We start from the raw sequence: 26,109 nt of genomic DNA, 5'->3' as shown, positions 1-26,109 counted from the left end.
CACCAAGAGGGGCGGGGCAACTCCCAGCACTGTTTGGAAACAGAATATCAGTATCTTCTAAGGTTCAAGAATTTGGACTCTGAACCTTCCATCAAGGAGAACTACATGAACTTTGGAGTTTGTCTGTCAGCCACTGGTTGGCTGTGTGTCCTGGGCAAATGTCACCTTGTTACGGTGCAGGGAGAGGAGCACCCCAGAGCCCCCAAACCTGCCTGCTCTAAATAGGTTCTGCCAGCTACCACGTCAACACAAAACACATGAGACTTTAATGCAAAGGAACTTTAATACAATTAGTAAACAAAACAGGAAAGATAAAGAATATAGTTTCTAAATCAAGCACCCAAAGTTACCTATCCCCTTGTGGGTGAAAGTCCACCCAAGCAGGATTGGCCCAGAACAAGGCCCAAAAGCTGCCATAAGTCTAAATCACCCTCCAGTGGGGACCCACTGAAAAGGATCAGAAACAACCAGACAAGTCTGGGAGGGAAAGAGCAAAATCAAAATGAAGGTAAAAGCTGCACGGTAAAGCTAACTTCTCCACGGTGTCTCACCCATGTCGGTGTCACCCAGCCAGGACCAAAAGCAGTTTCTTCACGTGTCTCTCTGCTCCGCGCATCTCCTCCAGGTCTTCTGGCTCCATCTTGCTTCCTCCCTTCCTCAGTCTCCTCTCCAGCTTCTTCTCCCCCAGCTCAGCTCCACCCTTCCTTGGGTGGGACAGGGAACCTGGAACTTCCCCTTTTTCTGGGGGCCACCTGTTATAATCTGTCTTCTCAGTCTCATGTCCCTCATCTGTAAGATGGGGTAATAGCAGGGCCACCCCAGGAGTCTGCAGGGAAAGGGCCGTGTCCTCGGCTCTGTGCCCCGTGTCAGCAGCCATTATCAACAGGAATGAAGGTTGTACAGGAAGGCCCAAGGCTTCCTGTGCCCTGACCTCTGGGAAGAGGAGGGCATTGAGCATTACAGGCACCCCCACACTGCCTCCTGCCTCAGGAGAAGCTGGAGTTTGACAAGTGAGAGAACCCTGTCAGTGGGGGAGCAAAGTGGGTACAGTGTGGGCTTCCGGAGGCTGGGGAGGAAGGGAACACGCCCCTCAGCTGCAGACCCTGACCCAGCCGTCTCCTGGCAGGGGAGACCTTCCTGCCCTACTACACCGGCCGGGCCATCGACGGCATCGTCATCCAGAAGAGCATGGAGCAGTTCAGCACGGCCGTCATCGTCATGTGTCTGCTGGCCATCGGCAGGTAGCCAGCCCTGCCCCCTGCCCCGCCCCAGCCCCGCCCAGGCCTGCAGCTGGGAGGTCGGAGGTCAGGGGCCCGCTCCCAAGAGGAAAATTCTAAGAAAGGCCCCTGGTGGACCTGTCCTTGCTGCCACGGCGAATGGCGCGCAGACAGGCTTAGAACCCGTGTCCGCCTGGTGGGGCCTGTCCTGAAGCCACGCCCTCGAGTCCCTGAAAGTGGCCCAGTCCTCCTGGTTCCCCTTTCTCCCTCCCTGGCTGTTTGCCAAGTGGGAGACAAGAACCAGGCTTGTCTGCTTTTCTACACGGGATAAAGTACAGCAAGTGGGGTCCCTCACCCCCACTAACACAGCCCCTCTTTGCCCTCACCCCGGGGTCTCCAGCTAGGGAACGAGGGAGACCTTACAGCTCCCCAGGGGGCTGCAGGCCAGGGGCGTGGCGGGCTAAGGTGCTGGCTGTGGAAGGACGTCGTGCCACGTATAACATCTCTTATCTGCAATCAGCTCGTTTGCCGCAGGTATTCGGGGCGGCATTTTTACCCTCATATTTGCCAGACTGAACATTCGCCTTCGAAACCGCCTCTTCCGCTCACTGGTGTCTCAGGAGACGAGCTTCTTCGACGAGAATCGCACAGGTTGGTCCCCCTGGGCCGGGGTGTCTGGGGCCGGGCCAGCGGGCGGGCCGCCTGCGGAGAGGATCAGCATGGGCTGCTTTTGTCATCTCAGCCCGCTGCTTTTCCAGTGTCCAGCTCAGGGTGGAAACGCCCCTGAAGCTTGCTTGGGCTTTGGGCTCTGCCCAAGCCTGGGGAGCTGGCCTGCTCACTGAGGTTTCGGTGGGAGCTGTGGCCACGATCGGAGCCTGGCCAGGCCACCCGAGGTCCCGAGGCAGCCGAGGCCTGGCCTCCCACTGCTCTCTGGGCACCGCAAGGATCAGGATGGCCCAAGACTGTGGCCTGGGACCCGAGCCTCTGAGGGCGTGAACGGGGTGGGGTGCAGGGCAGAGCAGAGAAGGCAGCCACATGGGGCCAAGGTCCCAGGCTCCAGGCAGATCGGCCTGGCTCCAGCCCTGGGGTGGCTCACTTGATCCCCCTGAGCCTCAGTTTTCCCCTCTGCAGTTGGTAAGAGGGCGATGCCCTTTTCTTTACCACCCCCACTCCCCAGCCCAGACCTTTCTCTGTGAGGGAAGGGACTTAGTCGCCGTGTCCGTGACGGGGCGTAAATGTGGCTTTGGTGCTGGCTCTGTCATGGACAAGCCATGTGGTGCTGAGCTGGGGTGCGTGAAGCTCGGCGAGGTGCGGGTGATCCGGGGGTGGGAGTCGGGGGCTCAGAGCAGGCCTCTTCTTCCTGCCCAGAAGGTGGGGTCGGAAGCCCCACAATGTCCCCCATGCCCCACCCCCCGCAGCACCCCGTTGCCGCAGCGGGAGCTGAGCTGCCTATGTTCCAGGGGACCTCATCTCCCGCCTCACCTCGGACACCACCATGGTCAGCGACCTGGTGTCCCAGAACATCAACATCTTCCTGCGGAACACCGTCAAGGTCACAGGCGTGGTGGTCTTCATGTTCAGCCTCTCGTGGCAGCTCTCCCTGGTCACCTTCATGGGCTTCCCCATCATCATGATGGTGTCCGACATCTACGGCAAGTACTACAAGGTAGGCCCGGCCCTGCGGGGCTCTGGAGCGCTGGCCGCCCTGAGGGGCCCCTTCGAGGGGCGCAGGGTCACTGGGCGCTAGGATGGAGCGTCCTGAGGCTGGGTTTGCAGTCATTCACCGCTGTGGTGAGCATCTGCTGTGTGCCAGCCCCCGGACACGGTAAACCTGACAAGGCCTCTGCCTCAGGGGCTTACACTCTAGAGGGTGAGAAAGCAAGAGTAGCAAGAACACATCTCACAGTCCAAGACGGTGGGCGCCAGGGAGAAAGGGAAGTGAGGAGGGCAGATGGGGCGTGTCGGGGCTCATTGCAGCTTTAAATTGCAAAATTTTAAGGAAGTTTCTGAGGAGGCGGTGCTTGACTGGAGATCTGAAGGTGGACGTCTCAGAGAACCATGTTCCAAGTACAGGGCACCGTCAGTGCAAAGGCCCTGAGGCGGGAGCCCCACAGAGGCCAGGAGGCTGGAGTGAGGAGTGAGGGCGGGGGCAGGTCTGGTGTGCCAGGATGGGGCGGGCAGTGGGGGGCGGGGGCCTTGGCAAAGACTGTTTTCCATGTGCAGTTGCTTGCTCCCTGCAGTGTGCCCATGTACCGCTCAGGCTCTGTGAGTGAGGTGCTAGGCTGTGGCCACCCTTGGCCCTGCCTCTGTATGGGAGGCCAGCTGGTGGGCGAGGCCCTCGGCTCCCTTCCTGCTTTGCATGCTTTTGGGGACCCCAGCCCTAAGACACCAAGGTTGGCTCGAGCGATCCCCAGGGATCCCAGCCTAGGGGGGCCGGGGGTACTTGTGATGGCCTCAGGTGTCCCGGCCCCAAACCCGCCCCACATGAGCCCAGTGCCCACCACCCAGGGGGTCCCCTCCCAGGCAATTCTAGCCCTCAGACCTCCCTGTTTTCCTCACGGGTAGAAAAATAAACACGGAAGTTGCAGTCAAACTTTTCCCTTCAGCCGTGCCCTGCCCTGCTCTTCCTGCCTTCCTGCCAGCCCCTGGGCCAGGGCCAGGGAAGCCCCAGAGCTGCCTCCCACAGCGGCCCCACCTCTGGACACACCTTGGGGCCTGCCCGAGCTCAGGAAGAGGCACTGAAGGAGGCTCTGTGCAGGTTTTCTAACCGGTGCCCAAGTGTGTTGACTAGAGCCTCTGGTTCACCCACAAGCTACACACCCTGCCCACAGCCAGACATGAGTCAGGCGCGGCAGGCCCTCCCCGGAGGCTGGGGCGCACCGCCTGCCTCCAGCGGCCTGGGCATGACTCGCAGGTCATGGGACATCCCGGGCTGGCCTCCGGGACAGCCTTCCTGGCTGGCTTGAGAATCTGAGTGTGGTGACTATTGCACAGCCTGGCCAGTGCTGCTGGAGACTGATTCCAGAACTCTGCCGGGCAGCAGCCTGTTGCTCATAGATTGGAGACCACTTCTCGCCACGTATCCAGTTATATGCATGATATGGGCAGATTTCTTAGCCTCTGCCACCATCCAAACTTGGCTGGGAGTTCTGGAACCTCTGTGCAGACCGTCATGCTCTCACATCGTTTCATGTGTGTTAACGATGAAGTGGGGCCCTCCAACAGCTGGTGGCTCGTACGGTGAACACCTGAACAATGGTCCGGACGTCCCTCCCCCGTGTCCATGGGGTCCTTTTCTGGGCGGACTGCCACAGGCCATGGGCGCGGATAACCCTCAGGTGCCAGAGCTCACTTAACGATCAGCCGAGGGAGCTGACCCCAGGCCCCTGCCAGCGCCTGTTCTCTGAGTGTCACATCAAGCTAGGATGGGCATGGAGAGCTCGGCTTTGTCCTAGTGTCCCCGGAACTCTCCAGATAGAGCCAGAGCCAACCAAAGGTAGAGGGACCCAAAGACCAGGGGACTCCGGTAGCTGGTGAGACTAGCTGTTCTGGGGTCTCCTCTCTGTCTCCCCTCCTGCCCATAGAGGCTCTCCAAAGAGGTGCAGAACGCCCTGGCCAGGGCCAGCAACACAGCCGAGGAGACCATCAGCGCCATGAAGACTGTCCGGAGCTTCGCCAACGAGGAGGAGGAGGCGGAGGTGTACTCGCGGAAGCTGCAGCAAGTGTACAAGCTGAACAGAAAGGAGGCGGCGGCCTACACCTACTACGTCTGGGGCAGTGGGGTACGCACCCCAGCCCGAGCGGGTCTCACGGGGGGTGGAGGGCCAGGCACTTGACCAGGACGTGAGCCCCTGTGTTGGTGTCAGGCTGACGTGCTTTCTGCTGTCCGCGGAGTCTTTCTGGGAGAGGGCAGTCTCCCCGGGGAGGCCTCCAGGACACTGTGCCTTCCCCGGGGTGGGCGGGGGTAGGAGAGGAGTCCCCCCAGGCCGGAGTGACCCAGCCCAGGCCGCTGTCTGCAGGTCCTGAGCCCCAGCCACACGCACCCCGCTAGAGTGTCTGCTCTCTTCCGGGGTGAGTCTCAGCCCTTCCCTGGAGAGCGGGGAGCCCTTGGGTCCCATCACCTCTGCACCGGGGATAGCTGGGGTCGGCATGAGGAGGACTTGGCAGTTAGGAGCAAGAGGGAGCTGATGTGGGGATGTGTTGTCTGGGTCTCCCAGGGCAGGCCACCCCTCAAAAGTACACAGCCAGGAAGGAGATGATCCGGAAATCGGGATAAGCTCGCTGAGCCTCTTGGCAGTCTGCCCCCAGCTCTCAGAGGCGCGGTGGTCTGCATTCCCTGTGCCTGACCCGGGTCCATCAGGAGGCTTGGTTGTCAGGACTGGCAAAGAGGGGCGCTGAATGGCTCGGCTTCCAGTCCGGTCCTGGGTGTTGCCCCAGGCCCCGGAGCGGGGAGGGAAGCAGGAGTGCCCTGGACACAGCCCTCCATCATGGGACCTGGTCCGGCTCGGGAACACAGACCTCATTGTCCTCGAGGCCCGGCTCGCTGTGTGACCTCAGCCAGGTCATGCAACCTCTCTGAGCCATGCTTGTCCCAGTGAGGAGGATAAGGAGCTCCCGTCGGCCTTGTCCCAGCTGAGGTGCTTGGGCCTCGCGTGTGCATGCCAGGGCCTTACAAAGAGAGCCTTGTTCTGGTGCCAGCCCCTGGCCCGCTGCAGCGGGGGCCTGGGTAGGGAAAGGCGCCAAGGCCGGGAGGGGTGTGTGAGCGACAACGGCCACCCACCAGGGGACGACATCCCCACACCAGCTGGAGTGCCCGTCGTGGCTGGACGTGCATAGCCCACAGCTCCCCCTCCCCCTGCAGCCTGGGGGGGTGGGAATGGTGCCCGGCGGCCCCAACCCTCCTTTCCTTCTGCCCCCAGCTCACACTGCTGGTGGTCCAGGTCAGCATCCTCTACTACGGGGGCCACCTCGTCATCTCAGGGCAGATGACCAGCGGCAACCTCATCTCCTTCATCATCTATGAGTTTGTCCTGGGAGACTGCATGGAGGTGAGGGGCTGGCTTGGGGGCGGGTGCTGGGGGAGGGGGGTGGAAGAAGCTGATGGGGGTGCAGCGGGCCTGGGGTGTGGTTTTGATGATTTCAGAAAACGCTCCCAAGAGTGTAGGGAGGCTCAGTGCTGTTCAGGGGAATCAACTGGGGCTCAGAGAGGTGAAGCCCCTCGCCCGCCCAGCTAGTGGGGCGCCAGAGCCTGACTAGACTCTCGCCTCTGTGGAGCACTCGGGTGAGAAAGCTCAGGTGGGGGGAGGGGTCACCCGTCCTGAGCTCAGCGCCCGCCCCTGGGACCCGGCCTCTGGGGACACCCTCACGCAGAGCCGAGCCGTGTGTCCCGGGATGCGTGAGGTCTGCCCGCGGCCCAGGGTCCTCTGGAGAAGGGGCGCCTGTAGCCCACAGTCGTCTGCACGCGAGCTGCCAGGGGGCCCCTCCAGACTGAGGCAGGTCTGTGCGCCAGGCCTCGGAGAGCCGTGACACCATGGCCCTGGGCAGCGGCGCTGCCGCGGCCCCTTCCTGCGCGCTCTCGCATCGAAATCATGTAATCACACGCGTGCACGGGTTTGTGACCGCACCGCGAAGGGGCTGGAAAGGTACAGCAGGTAACTGTGGCTCCCTCCGGGGAGGGGCAGGAAGGACAACTTCTCCCCGACCCTGGTGACCTGACGCTAGTCACGGTGTCTGGATGTGACCACACAGCACGGGCTGGCGTGGGCTTCCCGAGCGCCGGGCGCTCCTCACAAGCCACGGCCGAAGTGCTGCTCTTCCCCGGCTGACCACCCAGGACGGTCCCCTTTGCTTAAGTCCTGGCTCTGCCACTCCCCAGCAGTGTGACCCAGGGGACGCTAAACGCCCTGTGCCTCTGCTTCTTCCCCGCCGAGAGGAGCTCGCGAAGGAAGCGGCCGCGTGAGATGGGAGATGGGGGTCACCACTGCACTCAGGCTGCGTGTGCTTCGCCCGGGGGGATGTAGCCATGCGGGGCATGAGTTAAGGCCCATTTTTAAAGTTGAAGTTTTGAGTTCTGTGGCAGCTGAAAGAGGAAGGTTCCATTTTTATTCTGCCACGTTCTGGCTGGTTCTGTGAGAACCTCTGGAGGTGCTGACGGCGCTGGGATCAGCTGGGATGGCTGGAGGTCGTCTGAGAAACGGCGTGGGTGGTGGTTATTGCTCTCCTCATTTTTCATGATTGTCATTATCTGCTGAGCCAGCAGGTGGACCCACCCCCTAAACCCCCAGAAACCCCACTGTGTCCTTGCTCTCCGTATTCCCTCATCTCTCTAGCGACACAGGGGACCCCAGCAGTGAGATGCCTATAGGACAGGAGGCTGTCTCTCCCCCCTGCAGTCCGTGGGCTCTGTCTACAGCGGCCTGATGCAAGGAGTGGGGGCTGCCGAGAAGGTGTTCGAGTTCATTGACCGGCAGCCAACCATGGTGCATGATGGGAACTTGGCTCCCGACAACCTGGAGGGCCGGGTGGACTTTGAGAATGTGACCTTCACCTACCGCACTCGGCCCCACACCCAAGTCCTGCAGGTAAGAGGGGGCTGGACTCATCTTCTTCCTCGCCCCATCTTGTGCCTCTTCTACAGGCCAGCCCTGGGCAGTGCAGTCAGAAAATGTAAGGCAGAGTCCCTGCCCTGGTGGAGTTTGGGTTCTGGCGGGGAAAGCCACATCATTAACAGAAGGATTCCAGATAACAAGTAGAAGGTTGTCTGTAAATCAGGGTAGTCTATCAGGATGGTGTTAACAGTTAGGAGGGCTTCTTGGAGGAGGTGACATTTGAACAGAGACCTCAACAAGGAGCAGGAGCCAACCAGGTGTTTCTTGCAAAAAGGGCATTCCAGGCAGAGGAAGTGGATACAAAGATGTGCCAAATCCTGGAAAGGAGAGCATTCCAGGGACCCTGCAACACCCCACCATGGCAGAGGAGCAAGGCATAAGCTGGGGAAAGTGCCCACCTGTTCTGAGACCAGAGCAGCTGAGCCAGCGGCCCCACACATGTCTTCCTGTCCCTTGCAGAATGTCTCCTTCAGCCTGTCCCCAGGAAAGGTGACTGCACTCGTGGGGCCCTCAGGCAGTGGCAAGAGCTCTTGCGTCAACATCCTGGAGAACTTCTACCCCCTGGAGGGGGGCCGCGTGCTGCTGGACGGGAAGCCCATCAGCGCCTATGACCACAAGTACTTGCACCGCGTGGTATGTGAGCGGCCTTGCCCCTCCCCTTCTGGGTCTAACTTTCTCACAAGCTGTAACACAGATGCAGAGAAGAGGGCTAAAGGGAAATGTAGGGTTTAAAGATTCATGGCTGAAAAAAAAAAAAATTCATGGCTGGTGTAACACCGGCCAGGTTGGGAAATAGAACATTCCGGCCCTCCAGACGCTCCCCTGTCACATGTCCCCTCACCCCCACCCCAGATGCAGCATCTCACCTGGCTTTTATCCCTGTCGTCTCCTGGCTTCTCTCTAGTCTTACCATCTCTCTGTGCCTCCCTGGCCTGCACAGCTGCTCCCGGCTGGCTTTGAGCTTCCCCTGTGTGGACGCACACAGGGTGTACGCATGTGTGTCCTGCTCCTTCACTGAGCGTTACTTGTGAGTCAGCCAGGTGGGCGCTGTAGCTGCAGTTGGCTGGTTGTTGGGACCTTGTGCAAGCAGGTCAGCCTCGTTAGGCATCCCTGCCGTGTGGACGCTTGAGGGCTACTGACTATTGCCCATGCTGTGCTGGGCAGTTTTGTCTGCGGGTTGGTACAGAGACTCCTGAACTGCCTGCCAAGATCTAGATGGTGGTGGAGGCCACGGAGGGTGAAATCTTCCCCTGTGTGGGTATAACCAGGGGTAGAGGCTGAGAAGTGAGCCCAGGAATGGGAATACCAGGCTAAATATTCCGATAGTCAATATTGTCAGTCCTAAATTTTTTGCCAATGGGTGAGTATGCCGAGGGCGATCATCACGGGCTTCTGCAGTTCCCTGTTGACCAGGAGATCACATCCCTCCTCATGCACCTATGGGCCATATGGATTTCCTCTTATCAATACCCCCTTTTTATTTTTTTTTAAGATTTATTTATTTATGCATACAAGAACTGGGGTACAGGCCAGAGGTACGGGGCCAGGGGTGAGAGGATTCACCAGAGACAGAGTGGGGAGCAGAACAGGCAGATCCACTGAAATCCACTGCTGCGGGGAGCAGCGGGGAGACAGGAGAGGTCTGCTGCGCCCTGTGGGTCAGCTCCCTGGCCTGGGATTGAACTCGTGCTGCAGTGGCTGTGGATTGCTTCATAGTGCTGAGACTGAACCCCTTGCGCCACCAGGGAGGCCCAATGTACCCCCTTTTTAAATTTAAAATTTTAATTTCTATATGATGTTAACCAATGTCACCTCAAAGATGAATTTTCAAAACCATGGACAATAAAACACAGCCGTGAAACCCATTTCCCACAACTCAGAATACTGTGTGAGACACGGAGTTCCCCTGCACCTCTCCTTTTGAATTCCACCCCAGGGGGTGACCAGTGTTAGGGGTTTAGTAGATCCCTTTCCCCACTTCTCCCTCTGTTTGCATGTGTGTGCATGTTGCAATTTGATTTTTCTGGATGTAGCGTGATTCACCAACCCCCAGTTTATGGACTACGGAGCAGGTGTCTTTCTTCCTCCCGCCCTCTCTCATTCCTTTCTTTCCTTCTGTTTGCAGTTGCATTGATATCCTCCATGCTATGATTTTTCTAGACCAGATTTCTAAGCCTGGGCCATAAATGATAGTGATAAAGCGCGCTGTCCCAGAGGTCAGGGAAGTTAGCCCACACAATGAGGTTAGGGGCCCCCCTTTGCTGGTTTCGGGGAAGCTGAGGGCGTGTGGGGAAAGTAGACTCCACCTTCAGTAAAGAGGCCGCTGAATGCAGCAGCTGGGCGCAGGCCCAGGTCAGATTTCAGACCTGAGACCCCTGGCGTCAGCCAAACCTGGGGCTGGCAGGGCTGCTGGTGGCAGCTGGCTTCCCATGCCCCGCTCTCCCTCCTCTCAGATCTCCCTGGTGAGCCAGGAGCCGGTGCTGTTTGCCCGCTCCATTACAGACAACATTTCCTACGGCCTGCCTACTGTGCCCTTTGAGATGGTGGTGGAGGCTGCACAGAAGGCCAACGCCCATGGCTTCATCATGGAGCTCCAGGACGGCTACAATACAGGTACGCATTACTGGGAGCATCACCTCCACCAAGCCTGAATATACACCCTCAGGGATGTGACCCTCTGAGTGACACATTGCCTTCTGTTAGCCTTTTTTTATTATTTCAGGTGAAAATCTTGTAACATAAACATTATCAGTTCAGTAGCACTTAGTACCTGGCACAACCACCACCTCTGCTGAGTTCCAAAGCATTACTTTTTTTTTTTTATTTTTTAAGATTTATTTATGCATACAAGAACTGGGGTACAGGCCAGAGGTGTCCAACCTGTTTCCTCCTGCCCTCAACAAAGCTTCATTCTTTAGTTTCTCCCATGTCCTTTTGGAGTTTCCTTATGCAAATAGGAATGTATATTTTTATTCCCTCTGCCTTCTTACAAATGAGAAACAGCAACTTACAATCTGCACCCAACTTTTAAAAAAAATTAACACAGTATCTTAGTGACTCTGAAAGAACTTTTTTTTTTAAAGATTTATTTCTTTATGCATACAAGAGCTGGGGTACAGGCCAGAGCTGTGAGGGGGTGAGAGGATTCACTAGACAGAGTGGGGAACAGAACAGGCAGATTGACTGAAGTACACTGCTGAGGGGAGCAGTGGGGGAGACAGGAGAGGTCTGCTGCGCCACGTGGGTTGCTCCCTGGCTGGCCGGGGATTGAACTTGTGCTGCAGAGGCTGCGGATTGCTTCAGAGGTTGTGTCTTATCCCTTTGTGCCACCAGGGAGGCCCTGAAGGAACTTCTTTACTCAGTTTCTGATTGATGGACATTTCAGTTGGTCTTTGTTGTTTTTTTTTTTTTGCAATAGCGGCACTGAGAGTCACACAGCAAGTGCCGGTGTCACTGGGCTGAAGGGTGGATCTGTAGGAGATTCAGAACAGTGGGCTTGCCAGCACAGCGTGTGCACGTGCAAGTTGGGGGATTGCACCCCTGCACTGTCCCGGGGAGAGGGGAGAGGGCAACCCTCACCACGCCAGGCTGGATCTTTGCCAAACTAATGGGTGGAGATTGGCATCTTGGCACCAAGTACCTGTAGTTGTGATTTGCATGCCCCATGTGCACAGGGCGGGAGAACTTCCTTTCTGGAGTTTTCCACTCTTAGCCCCAGCCAGCCTGGGCCCTCTAACCACAGCTGTTCCTCTGGAGCACAGCTCTCAAACACTGGGGGGCAAGGCAGAAGAAGGGGGTGTCAGGCCCTTCTCTGGGATTGCCCCGGCCTCCCCTCCATCACGTCCCCTGCACATCCACCTTGCAGAGACGGGGGAGAAGGGCGCTCAGCTGTCGGGCGGCCAGAAGCAGCGGGTGGCCATGGCGCGGGCTCTGGTGCGGAACCCACCTGTCCTCATCCTGGATGAAGCCACCAGCGCGCTGGATGCAGAGAGCGAATACCTGGTGAGTGGCAGGGCCGGGGTGAAGCTGCAGGTGGCCAGCACCCCCCTCCACCCAGCAGGCTGGAGCTGGGGAGGGCTGGAGCCCAGGGGGTTTCCCGGGCAGCAGCCTCCTGGACACAGAGGTCCTGGCCTCTCGGCAGAGCTGGAATGCTGTGGGGTGGGAGGCCTGGGTCAGAAGCTCCGCTCCGCAGATCAAGGCTTGAGCAAATCTGTTCCCTTCTGAGTCTGCTTTTCACTGTGAAATGGGCCCTGCATGTGTGTGGCTGAGTGCGGCTCTGTCTCCCTGGATCCAGCCTTTTGTCACCCAGGAATGTACTGAGCTCTCCTGGGCTCCAGGCTGCTTCCCAGGCGAGGGGAGGGATGCAGTGAGGGCTGGCAGACAGCCAAGACCCCTCCTCCCAGCGGCTCCTTTCCAGAGGGGAAGACAGCTCCTCAACAAGGAGACCAGTGTGAGTTCTGCCTGTGGCCTGCTACAGACGCGGGTGCAGAGAGACCGAGACGGGGGCCACCATTGTCAGGGAAACACAGCTAGGCATTGGATAAAGCTGGGAAAACAGATTCTGCCCCATCACTACTTACGGGGAAGGCCGCCCTGTGTGCTGGTTTGGGGTTTGTGTAGAGGAACCCAGCATTTTCCAGGCAAACCAGGGGCCCAAGGAGGTGATCTTCTGCTGGGTTGGCAGATATGAGTGCAGCTAGTCCAGCTGTGTCTGCTGGCAAGAACTGAAGTGGGGTGTCTAGCCCCCCCAGAGAGACAGGGCAGAGGCCTTGTGCTTCCTGGCGGTCATGTTTCTAGGGAACGGCTTTCCAGTCCTTGAGAAAGACCCCCCTGAGCTGTGGGCAAGCCACGTGCAGGTCTCACAAGGCGAGGGCTGTGGAGGTCAGTCCTTCTCAGCGACAGCTCCGAGAGAGGGAGTCCGGGCCCCTGTCAGGTGTGGGGGCACGGCCCATTCTCCTGACAGTGCTATGCATGTTAGGGTGCCCGGTCATTCTCAGGACGAGGCCTGATGCTTCTGGAAGCCCCGAGTGCAGGGTTGGGACAGTCACAGCTGCCCGACTACTGCAGCGCTCGCCACTGAAACAGGGCCTTCAGCTGCTATGTGAGCTGAGGCCCACAAGGACGCGCCAGCTGCGGGGCGTTCTGGGGTGAGGGTGTCCGAGGAAGAGGGTGCAGTGGGTACAGAGGTTCTGAGCAAGTCTGCAGCCAAGTCCAAGGCCAGAGTGGCTGGCGGGTGGAAGTTGATGCAGTCGGAGGAAGACAGACTCCTCAGGCCCTAGGATTGTTTTTCTTCATAGGTTTTATTTTTTTTAGAGCAACTTTAGGTTTAAAGAAAACTGAGCAGCAAGCACAGCGTCCCCTCCACGCGCTTCCCCCAGCCCCCACCATCAGCACCTTGAGTAGCACGCGTCATAGCTGATGGACCAGCCGAAGCCCCTGTTTCACGAGAGGGGTCAGCGACTGTCCACTCTCCCTGTTGTATACTCTGTGGACTTTGGCAGAAGTTGAGCCTCCTGTGCCTGCAGCTGCAGATAGGATCACTCCTCAGCCCTAAAATGCCCCCGGGGTTTGCATTTGACCCCAGGTAGGATGAGGTGCCTGGAGGTACAGAGGGCTTAGCAAGGACTGATGCACCATTTTAAAAACAGATGGGGGGTCAGGGAAGCAGCAGGAGAGCTGCTGGCCATGGGGTGAGAAGTAATGGTGGTCGTCATCGAGGGGAAAGACAGGAACAGAGCGAGCAAAGTGGGGAGACAGGACCCACAGGAGTTGCTGATGGATTGGATTCGAATCAGAAGGGAAAGATGAGGACTTGAGAGCGACGCCTGGCTTTGCTGATGAGCCCCCTCCTCCAGGCGGGGGCCAGAGGGGCGAGCAGGAAGTCCAGAAGACCGCCAGGTCAGGGCCCACCTGCCCCCTTGAGCGCACTTCCCTAGTGCCCCAGCACAACCCGCGAGCAGGCCCTGTGCCTGCCAAGGTCTGGCCTTGCAAGCGCGGCTCTGAGTCTCGCCAGGTTAAGCATCGCCAGGTGGGCTGCCGGCGGCCCAGGCGTCGTGACCGGCCCCTCTCTCCCCAGATCCAGCAGGCCATCCACGGCAACCTGCAGCGGCACACGGTGCTCATCATCGCGCACCGCCTGAGCACGGTGGAGCGGGCGCACCTCATCGTGGTGCTGGACAAGGGCCGTGTGGTGCAGCAGGGCACCCACCAGCAACTGCTCGCCCAGGGCGGCCTCTACGCCAAGCTGGTGCAGCGGCAGATGCTGGGGCTCGAGCCCACCTCGGACTACACAGCCTGCCACAAGGAGCCCTCCAGCAACGACGGTCACAGGGCCTGACCCTGCCCCTGCTCCCCTGGGGCGGAGCCCCCACCGGACAGAGGTGTCCCTGGGGACCGCCCTCCCCACTCCCGCTGCCCTCCGGCCCAGGCCAAGGCGCTGGAGGGCGACCTGCCATGTCCCCCACGTCACTGCTTCCTGCATCTTGCCCTGGTTCCTGCCCTGCTCCCCGGTCCCCACCCTGGGCTACCCCCTCCAGTCAGGGCAGCCGGGGCACGGGGGTCCCTCCGGTCTCCGAGGCTTTTTAAGCAAAGGTACCTTTTTAAACCAAGACCTTACCGAGTTTTTAACTGCTTGGTTTGATGGGCCCCAGTGTGCTCCTAGATTTCAAAAACATTTTTCTAATTGGGAGTAATGGTGGGCAAGGTCAAGGAGACGTTCTAGACGCTTCCATACCAGGAATGAATGCCCCTTCCTAAAGGCCTGGGGGATGTTGGGGGAGAGATAACCGCCTCTGTGCTTTGCTCACCCCCAAAGAAGGGACTCTCTCTGACCCAGAGGAGGCACAGGCTGGGGGTTTCCTGTCTCCCTGGTCCCAGCAACGTGAGTCATCCCAGGGGCTGCGGGGACAGTGGAAGGCGTCTGTCTGCCCATCGTCTGCTGCCCTGCAAATCTAAGCTAGTCTCACTGTGAACCACTACGGACCTTAACTGGGAGTGTGGGGGACTGGCCAGGCCTGGCAAAGCCTCGGGGTGCCCCTCATCCAATGCCCAGCTCTAGGCCCCTGGTCCTGCCTCATCCCCGCTCCCCTCCCCTGGCTGGCACCCTGACCCTGTACCCACCCCTGCCGCTCTGCTGTCCCACATTTGGGAGACGCATTCTCTTCCCTGTCAGGTGGATGGGATGGAGGCAAATCCCCTGGTCTGACTTCGCGGGGAGTATGAGATGTTGGCAGAACCCCATCAATAAAGTGTACTACCTCTGACCCCTGACCTCTGACCTCTTCCTGGACTGGCCACCCCGTGGCCTGATTAGGTTTTTCTAGCAAGCTCCGCTCTCCCCTGGCCCTGTCTGGTGTCACTGTGCAGAGACTTTGGGTGGTCTAGGGCATCCCCCTGGTGTCTAGGAGCCCCCCAGTTGTGTTCTTCATGTCCCCAGGATCACCAGGCCTTCCTGTCTGTCTCCATGAGGCTTGAACAGGGAAATAGAGACCGGTCTCCTTGAAATCCCTGGGGCTTCTGCTCCTCCAGGAAAGCTGAGACCCAGCAAATGCCACCTGTTCTTGTCCATCAGGGGCCTGCCACCCCAGGCCCCCCAGCCTGCAGGGCTAGAAATAATACCCCGCGGAGCAGCTCGAGCAGAGGATAGGCGGAGCACTGGCCTTGGGAGGGCCTCAGGAGTGGTTTTTCTTACTTGCTGGACTGTGTGGAAGTCTAAAGTCCCCCTAGGGGGGCTGGGGCCCTGGCTACTTGCAGATGCAGGGAAGTATTTTCATATTCCACCTTCGGCACAGTCATGCTGCGTATTCTAGCTCAATGTCAGCCACAAGCCATTTTCCTTCTACCAAGACCCAAGACCCAGACTCTGGTCAGCTGCCTTCCCCGCTGGCCCTGCCGTGAGTGTCTTATGTCTCTAGGACCTCCTGTCCCGGATATGAGCCTTCGAGCAGGTTCCCATGGCAAGATTGTGCCCAGGCTGGGTGGGGTGGAAGCTCTGAGGCACCAACACTCTGTGCCTCTCCGCGGAATCCTCACGACGACCGCTTCTCCCAGACTGGAGCTGACGGAGCCAAATCTCTGAGAGGCGAATTGGCTGACCATGCGTCCCGCAGCCAAGACCCCACAAGCTGAACCCACAAAAGACAGGAACTAAAGATGGTGGGGCACATGTTACCTGAACTTTTGCGGTGCTTGCACCAGCCGTAGCATAAACTCAACAATTTTCAATGCTGCGAAACACGCCCAAAACACATAGGTGAGCTAAATCCAGCCAGGGGAGAGTTGGGGTGCTCTACGTGACCTGGCCCTTCATCTACCCCGCTCTGGGCCTGATGTTCTCACCGGTGAGGGGAGGTGCTGCAAGGACTTGGGGCGCTCTGGGATCTGCCTGCAGAGGTGGGCCTCGGCGGGAGGGAGGGTGAGTTTCCTGGGGCCGCCCTAACGAACGGCTGCAAACTAGGTCACTTAAAACAACAGAAACTTATTCTCTCCCAGCTCAGCAGGCCAGAAACCCGACTTCAGGAGACGGCAGGGCATTCTTCCGAAGGCGCCAGGGGAGGATCCTTCCCGCCTCTTCTAGCTGCTGGTGGCTGCAGGTGCTCCTTGGCCTACGGCCGCACCCCCCATTTCTGCCTGTGCTTCCTCTGCGAGTCTCCGTCTCCCTCTGTCTTCCGCTTTCAAGGACACTGTCGTTGGACGTAGAGCCTGTTGTCGAAAGCGCAGGGGCCACGTCCTGGGAGCCCGAGTCACACCTGCCAAGACCTTTCTCCCAGTGAAGGCACATCCCCGCTTCCGGAGGGCCGCTGGGGGCTGGGGTGGGGGAGAACCCACGGCCTTGGTCCACATGACACTGGCTGTCTTGCTCCCTCCTCCTTGTGGCCCACGGCCTTGGCTCAGAGCCACGTCAAGACTCCCCATTTGGTTTGGGGGTAGACTAAATACTCAGCGGGCCAGGAGGACCGGGCTTGGGTTGGGCCGGTGGTGAAGAGGATTGTGGAACTGAAAGCAAACTTGGGCCAGACTCTCTGGCTGCAGTTCATCTGTCCCTTTGTCAGTCAGGTTTTCTGTCCATTGGCTGCTGGAAACCCTCAGTCTCAATACATCAAATGCAGCACCCCATGGCTGCAGGGCCCCCGCCTACCCTTGGCCCTCAAGCCTGACCCTCAGTGCCTCTGCTCAGCCACGCTGGCCTCTCCTCCGGGCCCTTAAGCACACCAAGCTCATTCTTGCCTCTGAATTTTTATACCAGTTGTTCCTTCAGCCTGAATCACTGTTCCTTCCACTGAGTGCCCGGCGGGTTCCTTCTCATCCCACTCTCAGCTCACATGTCCCCTCCGCCTTCTGCAGGTCAGATCCCCCCACGGCCCCGATCTGTTGTCACAACACTTGTCACCCCCTGAAATTTTCTCTGCCTTGTTTATTCTCTGCCTCTTCCTGGAACTGTCGCCTAGGAGAGCAAGGAGCTTGTGGGACTGATTCACTGACTGAACAGCACGGCCCAGGGTGGGTGCTCGCTCTGTAAGCCCACGGGAGGCCGGGGCTCCTGGCCTGTGAGGTCCAACCAGCGTCATCAGCTCAGGCCCTTTCCATGTTCCCCAGGATTTCTGCAGGTGCTGGAGCTTGCCTGGAAGGCTTCCCACTTTTGCCCTGGAGCTTCTACTCTGTTGTGTCTGTTCCACATCACTCAGGACATGAGTCTCGGCCCCTCCTCAGCTCCCAGGAGGAAGCGCCCTCCTTCCATAGCAGCTGAGGCTTACCCAGCGCTTTCTATGGCCCCACCTCAGTGCTCTGCATGTGCAAATGCTGGGAACAACCCTCAAGGTAGGTACCTACCATATCCTCATTTACAGATGGGGAAACTGAGGCACAGAGAGGTTAAATGCTTTGCCCAAGACCACCCAGCTTATAAGTGTCCCATGCTTGGTTTTTGCTCTGTGGCTGCTGTTTTGCAACTCCCCAAGATTCTTGAACAAGAGGCTCCACATTTTCATTTTGCACCTGGCCTCGCGATGACCTCGCTGCCCTGGGGGCTGTGGCAACTGCAGCAGGAGACCTGAAAGGCCTCTTGCCAGAGGGGGGTGCTCAGAGAAGTCTCCAAGCAGCTCGGCACCCCCTCACCCCCAGCATTGTTGCAGGTAACCTCCCACCCCCTTCCAAGCTGGTCCCTGAAGCTTGATTTGTGCATCAGGCACAGATGGGTCTTCCCACGAGCTGGTCTTGGCAGGCTTGGGAGAGCGTGCGAGGGGGAGGCGGCTGCTGGTGTGACTGGGGGTCATGGTCAGAGGGGCCGCCCCAAAGATACCGCCAGGTGCTCGTCAGCGGCAGGACTGGAAAAGGCGCAAGGGTGTGTCCTTGCGTGGGTGGCAGGAACGGGCCCCAGGGCAGGATCCCCATCCATTGTGTGGGGGCGCCAGGGCTCTGTCCCCACATTCCTCCTCTCAAGCTCCCATCTGGCTAAGACCTCCCCCACCTTAGGCAGCACCTCAGCTAGTAGCTGGGAAACCATCTGTGCCTCCTCTTCAGCAGGGCCGCCCGGCACAGCTTTGCAGGTTTCGGCCTGCACGAGGGCGCTCAGCTGCAAGCTTGAGCCCCCATCTGTTCATCCCAGGGGTGGGTGCACCACGGGTGTAAGGAGGGGAAATGGCAGCAGGTAAATAGCAGCAGCTGTGAGACATCAGGGACTGGCGGGGCCTGCAGTGACTGCGGACCTCGCTGAAGGGGGCATGTAGTGCCAGCAAGGCACAGGGCAGGATCTCGATGCCCGGGCAGATGGGTAGAGAGTCCTGGGGTCCTCGGTGGCTTTTTCAGGCTCTTATTGAGTTTTTACCAGGTACACAGCAGACAGGGGTGCCGGGGGGCTGGGAGGCCGGCGAATCTTCACTCTTTCTGGGCTCTCTGGTGTTCTCTCCTGGTCTCTGTTCTCTACTGGTTCTTATTCTCTTGCTTGTTCTGCTGGCATCCCCGTGATGACGCCCTTATAAACCCAGGCTCAGCCCAGGTGCACCCACCTATGTGTGCCCACACCCCACTCCAGGTGCCCGCCATCAGGCGTGTGTGTAGGACCGCAGGGATCCGTCATTAATGCCAATGGCGGGAGGGCAGAAAAGCCTGATAATTTTTCACTTACCCTGCAGGGCCCCTGCTGTGCCAGTCGGTCAGATGTCACAGGACACGTGGGTAATGGCCCGGACCTTCCGGTTTCTCAAGGGAAGTGGCACGCTGTGTTTTATGAGCTCCCAGTTTTAACTTCTGATTCCAACTTTTAAAAATACAAACAAATCAAACAAAATTGGTCCTGGGGCCTCTCACCCAGAGGTTGTGACCCCTAGAGTTTCACTCTGAATTACCTACTTGATGATTTTGCACTGGGGGGCTGAGTGTTCGTGGGCGGTGGGGAAACGGGTGTTCTCATCCACACCCTGAGAGCACAGCCGGGGCAGCCTCTTTGGAGAGCAGTGTGCCACGTTTCATAAAAAGTTGAGATGAACAAAAAGCTGCAACCCCCAAATCTGCTCTTAGGCTTCTACCTAGCAGAGCAACTTAGGGTAATATGAATAAGACATAAAATTCACCATCTAAATAATTTTAAAGTATGGAATTTAGTGATATTTAGCATCTTCACAATGCCGTGAAGCTATCCTCACTGTCTAGTTCCAGAACATTCTCATCATCCCAAAAGGAAGTCTGTACCTGTAGGGTAAGGAAAGTATCAGGCTTTTCTGCCCTCCCGTCATTAGGATAGATGCGGGAACCCTGTGGTCCCGAATGCATGCCTGATGGCGGCACCTGGAGTGGGTCCACCTGGCGGCACCTGAAGTGGGTACACCTGGGCTGAGAGACTGAGTTTATTAGGGTGGCGTCACGGGGACGCCCGCAGAAGCCAAGAAGGAACGGAAGCCGAGAGAAGGCCGGAGAACCCAGATAGAGTGAAGACTTGCTGGGGCTGGGAGGCCTGCCAGCCTCCTGGCCCCCCGGCACCCCTGCCTGCCATATGCCTGGTAAATCTAAATAAAAGACCCGCTAAAGCCACTGAGGACCCTGACTCCCCGGCCGGCCTCCCCCAGCCCCTAGCAACCAGTAATCTGCAGTGTGGGCCTCTCGGGCTGCCTCTCCCACGTGGAGTCACGTCGTCAAGGCCCATTCACACTGGAGTGGTACTAGGACTTTGTTCTTTACTATGGTAGAATAGTTCTGCAGTGGATGGATGGGCCACAGTTGGTTTCCCCTCCATCTGTGGGGGTCATTACGGTGGTTTCCACGTAGTGTTTGTGTGGATGTGTTTTCAATTCTCTGGGGTAAAATTGCTGAAAGAGGAATATTTTTTAAACCTTGTTTTCACTGCAATCCTTAGTAAAAGAAATATTTTCACCTCCCTACCTCACACATACCCCGAAAGCTTTGCAAAAGAATATTAAAGTATTCCTGCAACTTACTCTGTCTTACGGCTTTCAAGAAAGAATGCTCTCAAGACCCATTAATCCTTAGGCAGTTTTAAAACACTTTTCCCAAGCAATTAGTGCTCTGGGGCTGTTTATAACAACCTGGTTTGCATTTACAAGCGCTAGAAACAACTTCTCTGTTTTTAATTTGGTTTTTTGAAAGTATGGTACAGGGTGTGTGGAATATTATGTGGGAGGGAAAAGCAGACATTGGATCAATACATGATAATTTGGGTAAAACTCAAAAACAAAAACAGGCAAAAGGCTGCAGCATATACATGCAAAACACTATCAGGTGGATTTCTTGGGGACACAAATATGTTGCAAAGGTTAAAAATAGGCTGGGAGGCTACGTGCCCAGTTCATGTTGGAGTTTGTCTCCAGTGACTGGAGCCAGAGCGGCAACACTCTTTGGTTAAGAATAAAAGCACATTCAAAGCAAATAGAAGGACAGGTTAAGGACGTCCAGTTCTGCTGTGGGGGTGTGTGTGGTGTGTGCGCGTGTGTGCGTGTGTGTGCATGCGTGCATGTGTGTGTGTGTGTTATTCCATGTACATTTCTGACCATTGAAATTTTCCCCAGAGGACTGGAGGAACTAAATTGAAACCCATCCTCCCAGAAGAAGTGCTGATAGTACCCCGAAAGATTTCCTGGAAGAAGATTGAAATCAGCTGCTCTGCCTTGTTTACCGAAAATAGAAGTTGTTGAAAACCCCAACAAGGAACCAGCACAGCCAGCAGAGAGCTCCCCTAAACCTGGGCACCACAGGACACCTCCATCTTCTTTCTTCCTAAGAACTTCCACCCTGGAATCTGCCCTTTTCTGAGGCCTGAACTTCTAGAAAATTCCACAGAGTTGTGACTCTGGAATCCAGCACCCAAACAGCCATTACTGCTGAGGTAACTTCTTTCTGGTCGCAGGTAGGAAAGTTATTAAAATTTCAAGTAGTAATACAGAAAAGTTCTTTTTTTTTGGGGGGGGTGCAGAGGCCTCAGAAAGAGGCTAATTGTTCAAAGGTTGCTTTCTTTTTATTGTAAAAACACACAACATGAAGTTGGCCATTTTAACCATTTTATGTTGTGCCACAGAGGCAGTAAGCGCGCTCATAATTTCTGTCACTTTTTTAAAAGCACATTTATTATCTCCTTTTATCTGAGTGCCCAGCCTGCAGATGTCTGCCCCCACTGTGGGCAGATGCCAGCAGTGAACGCTATTCTGGAATATAAGTATTTTCAAGGCACCACGTGCCAGTCTAACACTTTTATGCAATATCACCCTTTAAGTTTCACAATGTGCCTATGAGGCAACAATTAAAATGAAACCTATTTTTCCACAAAGAGTTGTTTGTGGGGAAGAGAAGCAAAACGTTGCACAGCTCAATGACCAAGCTGCGGCGGGCACCAGGCAGAATGCCTCAAGCCAAGCCCAGGCCCTTGACCTTTGCCCTGGGCCTCTGCAAACCTCCACCCAAACTCTTCTCCTCCCAAACTCATCTTCACCCTTGTCTCTTTTCCCCTTTGCAGTCAAGTCTCTAAGGGTTACCTCTTCTAGCCCCAAGCATTAGGGGTTGCTGGAGAGATGCCTAAGCTGAGTCACTAGCAGGTAGGAATTGAGAGAGAAAATAACCCTCCCCTGGATTTTCTCTCCTCCACTGGTCTTTATTCTTCAGGGCAGCAGGAAATGCTGTAAACGCTGAGTCACCTCCAGATACCCCAGTCCTCACCTGGGATGACAGCCACCAGGCCTCACCTTGTTGCAGCTCATACCTTTGACAACCTGAGATTAAGCCACTTGGCAGGGAGTGCCTACTGTGTGCCAGGCACTGTACTAGGCTGTAGTCACCACGGAGAAGAGGTCCTGGTTGGTCTAAGTTCTGATGGATCATGAACCCCAAATGATGAAGAGAGTATAACACTGTGACTACACCGGTAATACCAATGCTGTTTCAACTGGGGTGATCTGACATCAGAGCAAAAAGGAGGTGCCAGACATGGGTATGAGGGTGGGGGTAGAGAATGAGCTAAAGTTGGGTGGTTCTTCAAAAGTTGAACATGGAGTTGCCATAGGAACTAGCAATTCCACTGCTTCATTGAGGCCTCAAAGAAAGGAAAACAGATGTGAGCACAGAAACTTGCCTGTGAGTGTTTACAACAGCTCTGGTCACAATAACCCAGTGTCTATCGACTAAGAGGCATCGGCCGAGTGTGGTCCCCACGACGGAGTACGACTCGGCCATACAGAGGAGTAAAGATCTGACACCCACTACACCATAAAAGAACCTAAAAGACATGGCAACAAAAGAAGCTACAGATTCAGAGATTCCTCTTATAGGATATATCAAGGACAGACAAATCTGCAGCCAGAAAGCAGGTTACAGTCCGCAGGACGTGGGCGTGATGCGAGGTGTTTTGGGGTGGCTGATGAGAGAGTTTTGAAACGCACGAGACCTGGTGGTTGCCTAACACTGGATTCACCAGTAATAGCCTCGCAGCCTCTAAAAGGGTTGATTGCATGTGCGGGCATTTCACTGCATTTGAAAAACAAGAGAGAGGAAGCGGATAAGGATGGCTGGGGCAAGGAGCCGCAAATCTACAGGCCACAAGGCAGAACGGCGGTTGGTCATTGGAAAAGCAGGAAATGGACATCAGGACGGAAGCATGAGGGTGGCAGGGGGAGGGGTGAGCGGTGGGCATCTGGAGGCTGTCAGCCTACAAAGACTGGAGAGTGTGGGGGTGTTGATCGGGGCGGGGCAGGTCCAGCCTCCCACTCTGGGCACAGAGCAGCTGGACTGGACTGGAAGGGCTCAGAGTGGCGGCAGTACCCCAGCTCCCATCGAGGCAGCCAGGCCTCTAGCACTCGGGACCCCCAGAGGGGAGGATGGTGATTTCCACCTTTTGGGTGCCCAGGACCCTCCCTCAGGATGCTCTGCTGCTCTTGGTAACCGGAGGAGCCAGGTCCGTGGAGAAACACCCCGAGACCCGCAGCCAGTCAGCCGGGTCCGTGGGCGGCAGCAGGAGCCTCAGAGACACACACAAGGGCTGCCCTTCACCTTCCCTGGCTCCGGATCGATCTGCAATTACAGACTTCCTGGCCTGAAGAACTGACTCACCCCAGTTATGTAAGCCCTGCTGGAGGCCCAGTTGAAAGGCCTGGTCAGCTGCCAGCTCTGAGGTCCTTGATCTCTGACCCACTCTTATCTGGCTTTTCTGGATATCGGTCAAGAAAAAGGGGAAGGTTTTTTCCAAGTACGAGTTGGGCTGGAAGACGGGACTGACATGCCCCAGCTCAGCCAAGGGCAGGCTTTTCCAAACAGGAAGAGGGCTCACACGCAGACCTCCCGTCATCCTCTGGGCCCCGCCAACTCCACGCAGTTTCCCCTGATTTCTCACTCTCCCTCCTCGTCTCCCTCATTTATTTAACCTGTCAAGGATACTAGAAACTTCTTAAAGCAGAACCTGTGCTTTTTCATGTCTACGCCCTCTACATAGTAGGTGTGCTCTGTGCCCCTAGTAGGCACTGCGCCCCTAACCTCTAGCGGTGTCCATACAGCTCCCTGCCCTCTCTGGATCTCCTCTCCCCGAGCCCCGAAGGCATCGCAAACCTGTGGGGACGGAAATGGAGCTCGGGCAAAATTTCCTCCCAAACCTGTTTTTCTCACATCCAAGTCCTCGTGAGTTGATGCCGCCTGTTGCCCAAGCCCGGATACCCTGCGTCACCCTGTCCCTCTGTCGGGTGAGGTAAAAAGGATCAGGCTTTCCTGCCCTCCCGCCATTAGGACGGATGAGGGAACCCTGTGGTCCCGAATGCATGCCTGGGGGCGGCGCCTGGAGTGGGTCCACCTGGGCTGAGAGACTGAGTTTATAAGGGCGGCGTCACGGGGACGCCAGTGGAAGCCAAGAACAAGCAGAAGCAGAGGGTGAGAGAGAGCGAGAGCGAGCGCGAGCGCACCACGAGAGAGCAGAGAACAGGGCACCAGAAAAGACCGGAGAGCCCAGGCAGAGTGAAGACTTGCTGGGGGCCGGGAGGCCTGTCAGCCTCTTGGCCCCCAGCACCCCTGCCTGCCGCGTGCCTGGTAAATCCCAAGAAAAGCCTGCAAAGCCACTGGGGGCTCCTCCTTCACCCGGTCTTCCGGATCAGCAAACCCGCCCGGTGTCCATTCCCGCCCCTACACCCTCCCTGTCGCCGCGGCCTGTCCGCCCCTCGGCGAGCCCGGTCTGGCTGTCGATGGACCTGCCGAGTTGGACTCCATCTCTCCTTCTCCCTTACCCCGCCGATCCCCCACTCCTGAGCCCCCACATCGCACCTGCAGCTGCGGCAGCGAGCTTCGTGCGCTGTCTCCCGTTCCCGGGCGGCCGCACCCTCACAGCCCATTCTCCAGGCGGCAGCCAGCGAGGCGTCTTCAAAACTGTGTTTTTTCGAACGGCTTCAGAGTTGCAGCAGAATTTGCAGAGACAGTCCAGGGAGTGCCCATAACTCTCCCTCCCCGCCCCAGTTTCCTGGTTATTGGCGGCTGCGGCAGTGGGTGCCTTCACTGCCGCGCATGAGCCCGCGCTGTGCTTCAGCACGAGCTGAAGTCCATGCGTGGCGCCCATCTCCAGTTCTCACCCGAGGACCCGGCAGCGGGCGTGGGGCTCGATCACTCGTGGAGACGGTGATTGTCTGTTTCTTCTCTGCAAAGTCACTCTGCCCCATCCCCCCTGTGCTCTTTGGAAAGAAGCCTCCAAGGAGCAGGAGGTCTTCGAGCTCTTGGAAGCCGTGAATCACGCTTCTGCCTCGACCTCAGTCACCTCCCCAGCCTCATCCCTGCCACCTGCTGTCACTCGCCTCTGTCATTTCCTTAAACACGCCAACTTAGTTCCCACCCGTGGGCCTAGACAACCTCTCCCCGCTGCCTTCACCCCCGCCCCCGCCCCCCCTTGGTCAGCTCTCCATTCAGGCCTCAGCTCAAAAACCACCCACCCTGGGGGATCCAGAACAAATCCTGGGGGAAACCTGTGCCCCCCAAATGTTCAACCTACGTGTGCCTTGGAGAGAGGGCAGCCAGGCCAAACCTGAACAAGTGGGTGATGGCTGGAGGGCCGGGATGGACTCATGGGGGTTGCTTCGGCTCCCGTCTTCCACCCCTGTCATCCTGCCTCACGCTGGCCGCTCGAGGCCAACCTGCCAGGAGCGTTTCTGTAACAGGGTGGTCCCCAGGAAAGGGGGAGGTTCCCTGCCCCACCCAAGGGAGGGTGGAGCTGAGCAGGAAGAGGAGAAGCTGCAGAAGAGACTGAGGAAGGAAGCAGGATGGAGCCAGGAGACCTGGAGGAGGCGCATGGAGCCTAGAGACACGTGAAGAAGCTGCGCTTGTCTTTTGGTCGTGGACTGGGTGACACAGATGTGGGTGAGACCTGTGGGGAGGTGACCATGGCAGCTTTTATCTTGATGTTGATTTTGCTCTTTTCCTTCCGGGCTTGTCCGGTTGTTTGTGACCCTTTGCTGTGGGTCCCCACTGGAAGATGCTTTAGACTTGTGGCAGGCTTTGGGGCCTTGTTCTGGGCCAATCCCATATGGATGGAGTTTTACCCACGAGGGGACGGGTAACTTTGGGTGCTTCATTTAGAAACTAGACTCTTTGCCTTACCTGTATTGTTTCCTAGTTGTATTAAAGTTCCTTCCCATTAAAGTCTCCTATGTTTTGTGTTGATGCGGCGGATGGCAGAACCCATTTAGAATAGGCAGGGTTGCGGGGTTTGGGCTGCCCCTCTCCCTGTCCTATAACATTTCCACCGCAGAAAGTGGTGGGAGCTGCGAGTCAGGCCCTTCTCCCCAGCCAGACTGCTAAGCGTTTGAGCAACACTTCTCTACCCA

General features: G+C 57.2%; 2 protein-coding genes and 1 long non-coding RNA gene across 7 annotated transcripts in view; all 3 read left to right on the top strand.

The window, feature by feature from the left end:
- The window catches only part of ABCB9 (ATP binding cassette subfamily B member 9), a 29,993-nt gene extending 14,889 nt beyond the window's left edge, over positions 1-15,104 (top strand). For all 5 annotated transcript variants that reach the window (XM_037511259.2, XM_037511260.2, XM_037511262.2 and 2 more), the window contains 10 exons: positions 1,127-1,241; positions 1,738-1,868; positions 2,678-2,883; positions 4,802-4,999; positions 6,137-6,265; positions 7,610-7,798; positions 8,285-8,458; positions 10,279-10,438; positions 11,691-11,827; positions 13,902-15,104. In XM_037511259.2, coding sequence (XP_037367156.1) covers positions 1,127-1,241; positions 1,738-1,868; positions 2,678-2,883; positions 4,802-4,999; positions 6,137-6,265; positions 7,610-7,798; positions 8,285-8,458; positions 10,279-10,438; positions 11,691-11,827; positions 13,902-14,162 — 1,700 coding nt within the window. In that variant the 3' untranslated portion in view covers positions 14,163-15,104. The remainder of the gene's footprint in view (positions 1-1,126; positions 1,242-1,737; positions 1,869-2,677; positions 2,884-4,801; positions 5,000-6,136; positions 6,266-7,609; positions 7,799-8,284; positions 8,459-10,278; positions 10,439-11,690; positions 11,828-13,901) is intronic.
- Positions 15,105-15,477: 373 nt separating this feature from the next.
- LOC119245039 (uncharacterized) lies at positions 15,478-21,410 on the top strand. The gene is made up of 4 exons (XR_005125179.2): positions 15,478-16,076; positions 16,316-16,416; positions 17,420-17,641; positions 20,842-21,410. It is a non-coding gene; the product is annotated as an uncharacterized LOC119245039 (long non-coding RNA).
- A 4,079-nt stretch (positions 21,411-25,489) lies between these two features.
- The window catches only part of VPS37B (VPS37B subunit of ESCRT-I), a 28,514-nt gene continuing 27,894 nt past the window's right edge, over positions 25,490-26,109 (top strand). Inside the window, exon 1 of the mRNA XM_054695393.1 lies at positions 25,490-25,642. Within this exon, the coding sequence (XP_054551368.1) occupies positions 25,637-25,642 (6 nt within the window). The 5' untranslated portion in view covers positions 25,490-25,636. The remainder of the gene's footprint in view (positions 25,643-26,109) is intronic.

Source organism: Talpa occidentalis, unplaced genomic scaffold (assembly GCF_014898055.3).
Source record: "Talpa occidentalis isolate TD23 unplaced genomic scaffold, MPIMG_talOcc4v2.1 talOcc4.14, whole genome shotgun sequence".
Taxonomy (NCBI): Eukaryota; Metazoa; Chordata; class Mammalia; order Eulipotyphla; family Talpidae; genus Talpa; species Talpa occidentalis.
Note: the sequence above shows the minus strand (reverse complement) of the source record. Positions and strands in the feature narration are given on the sequence as shown.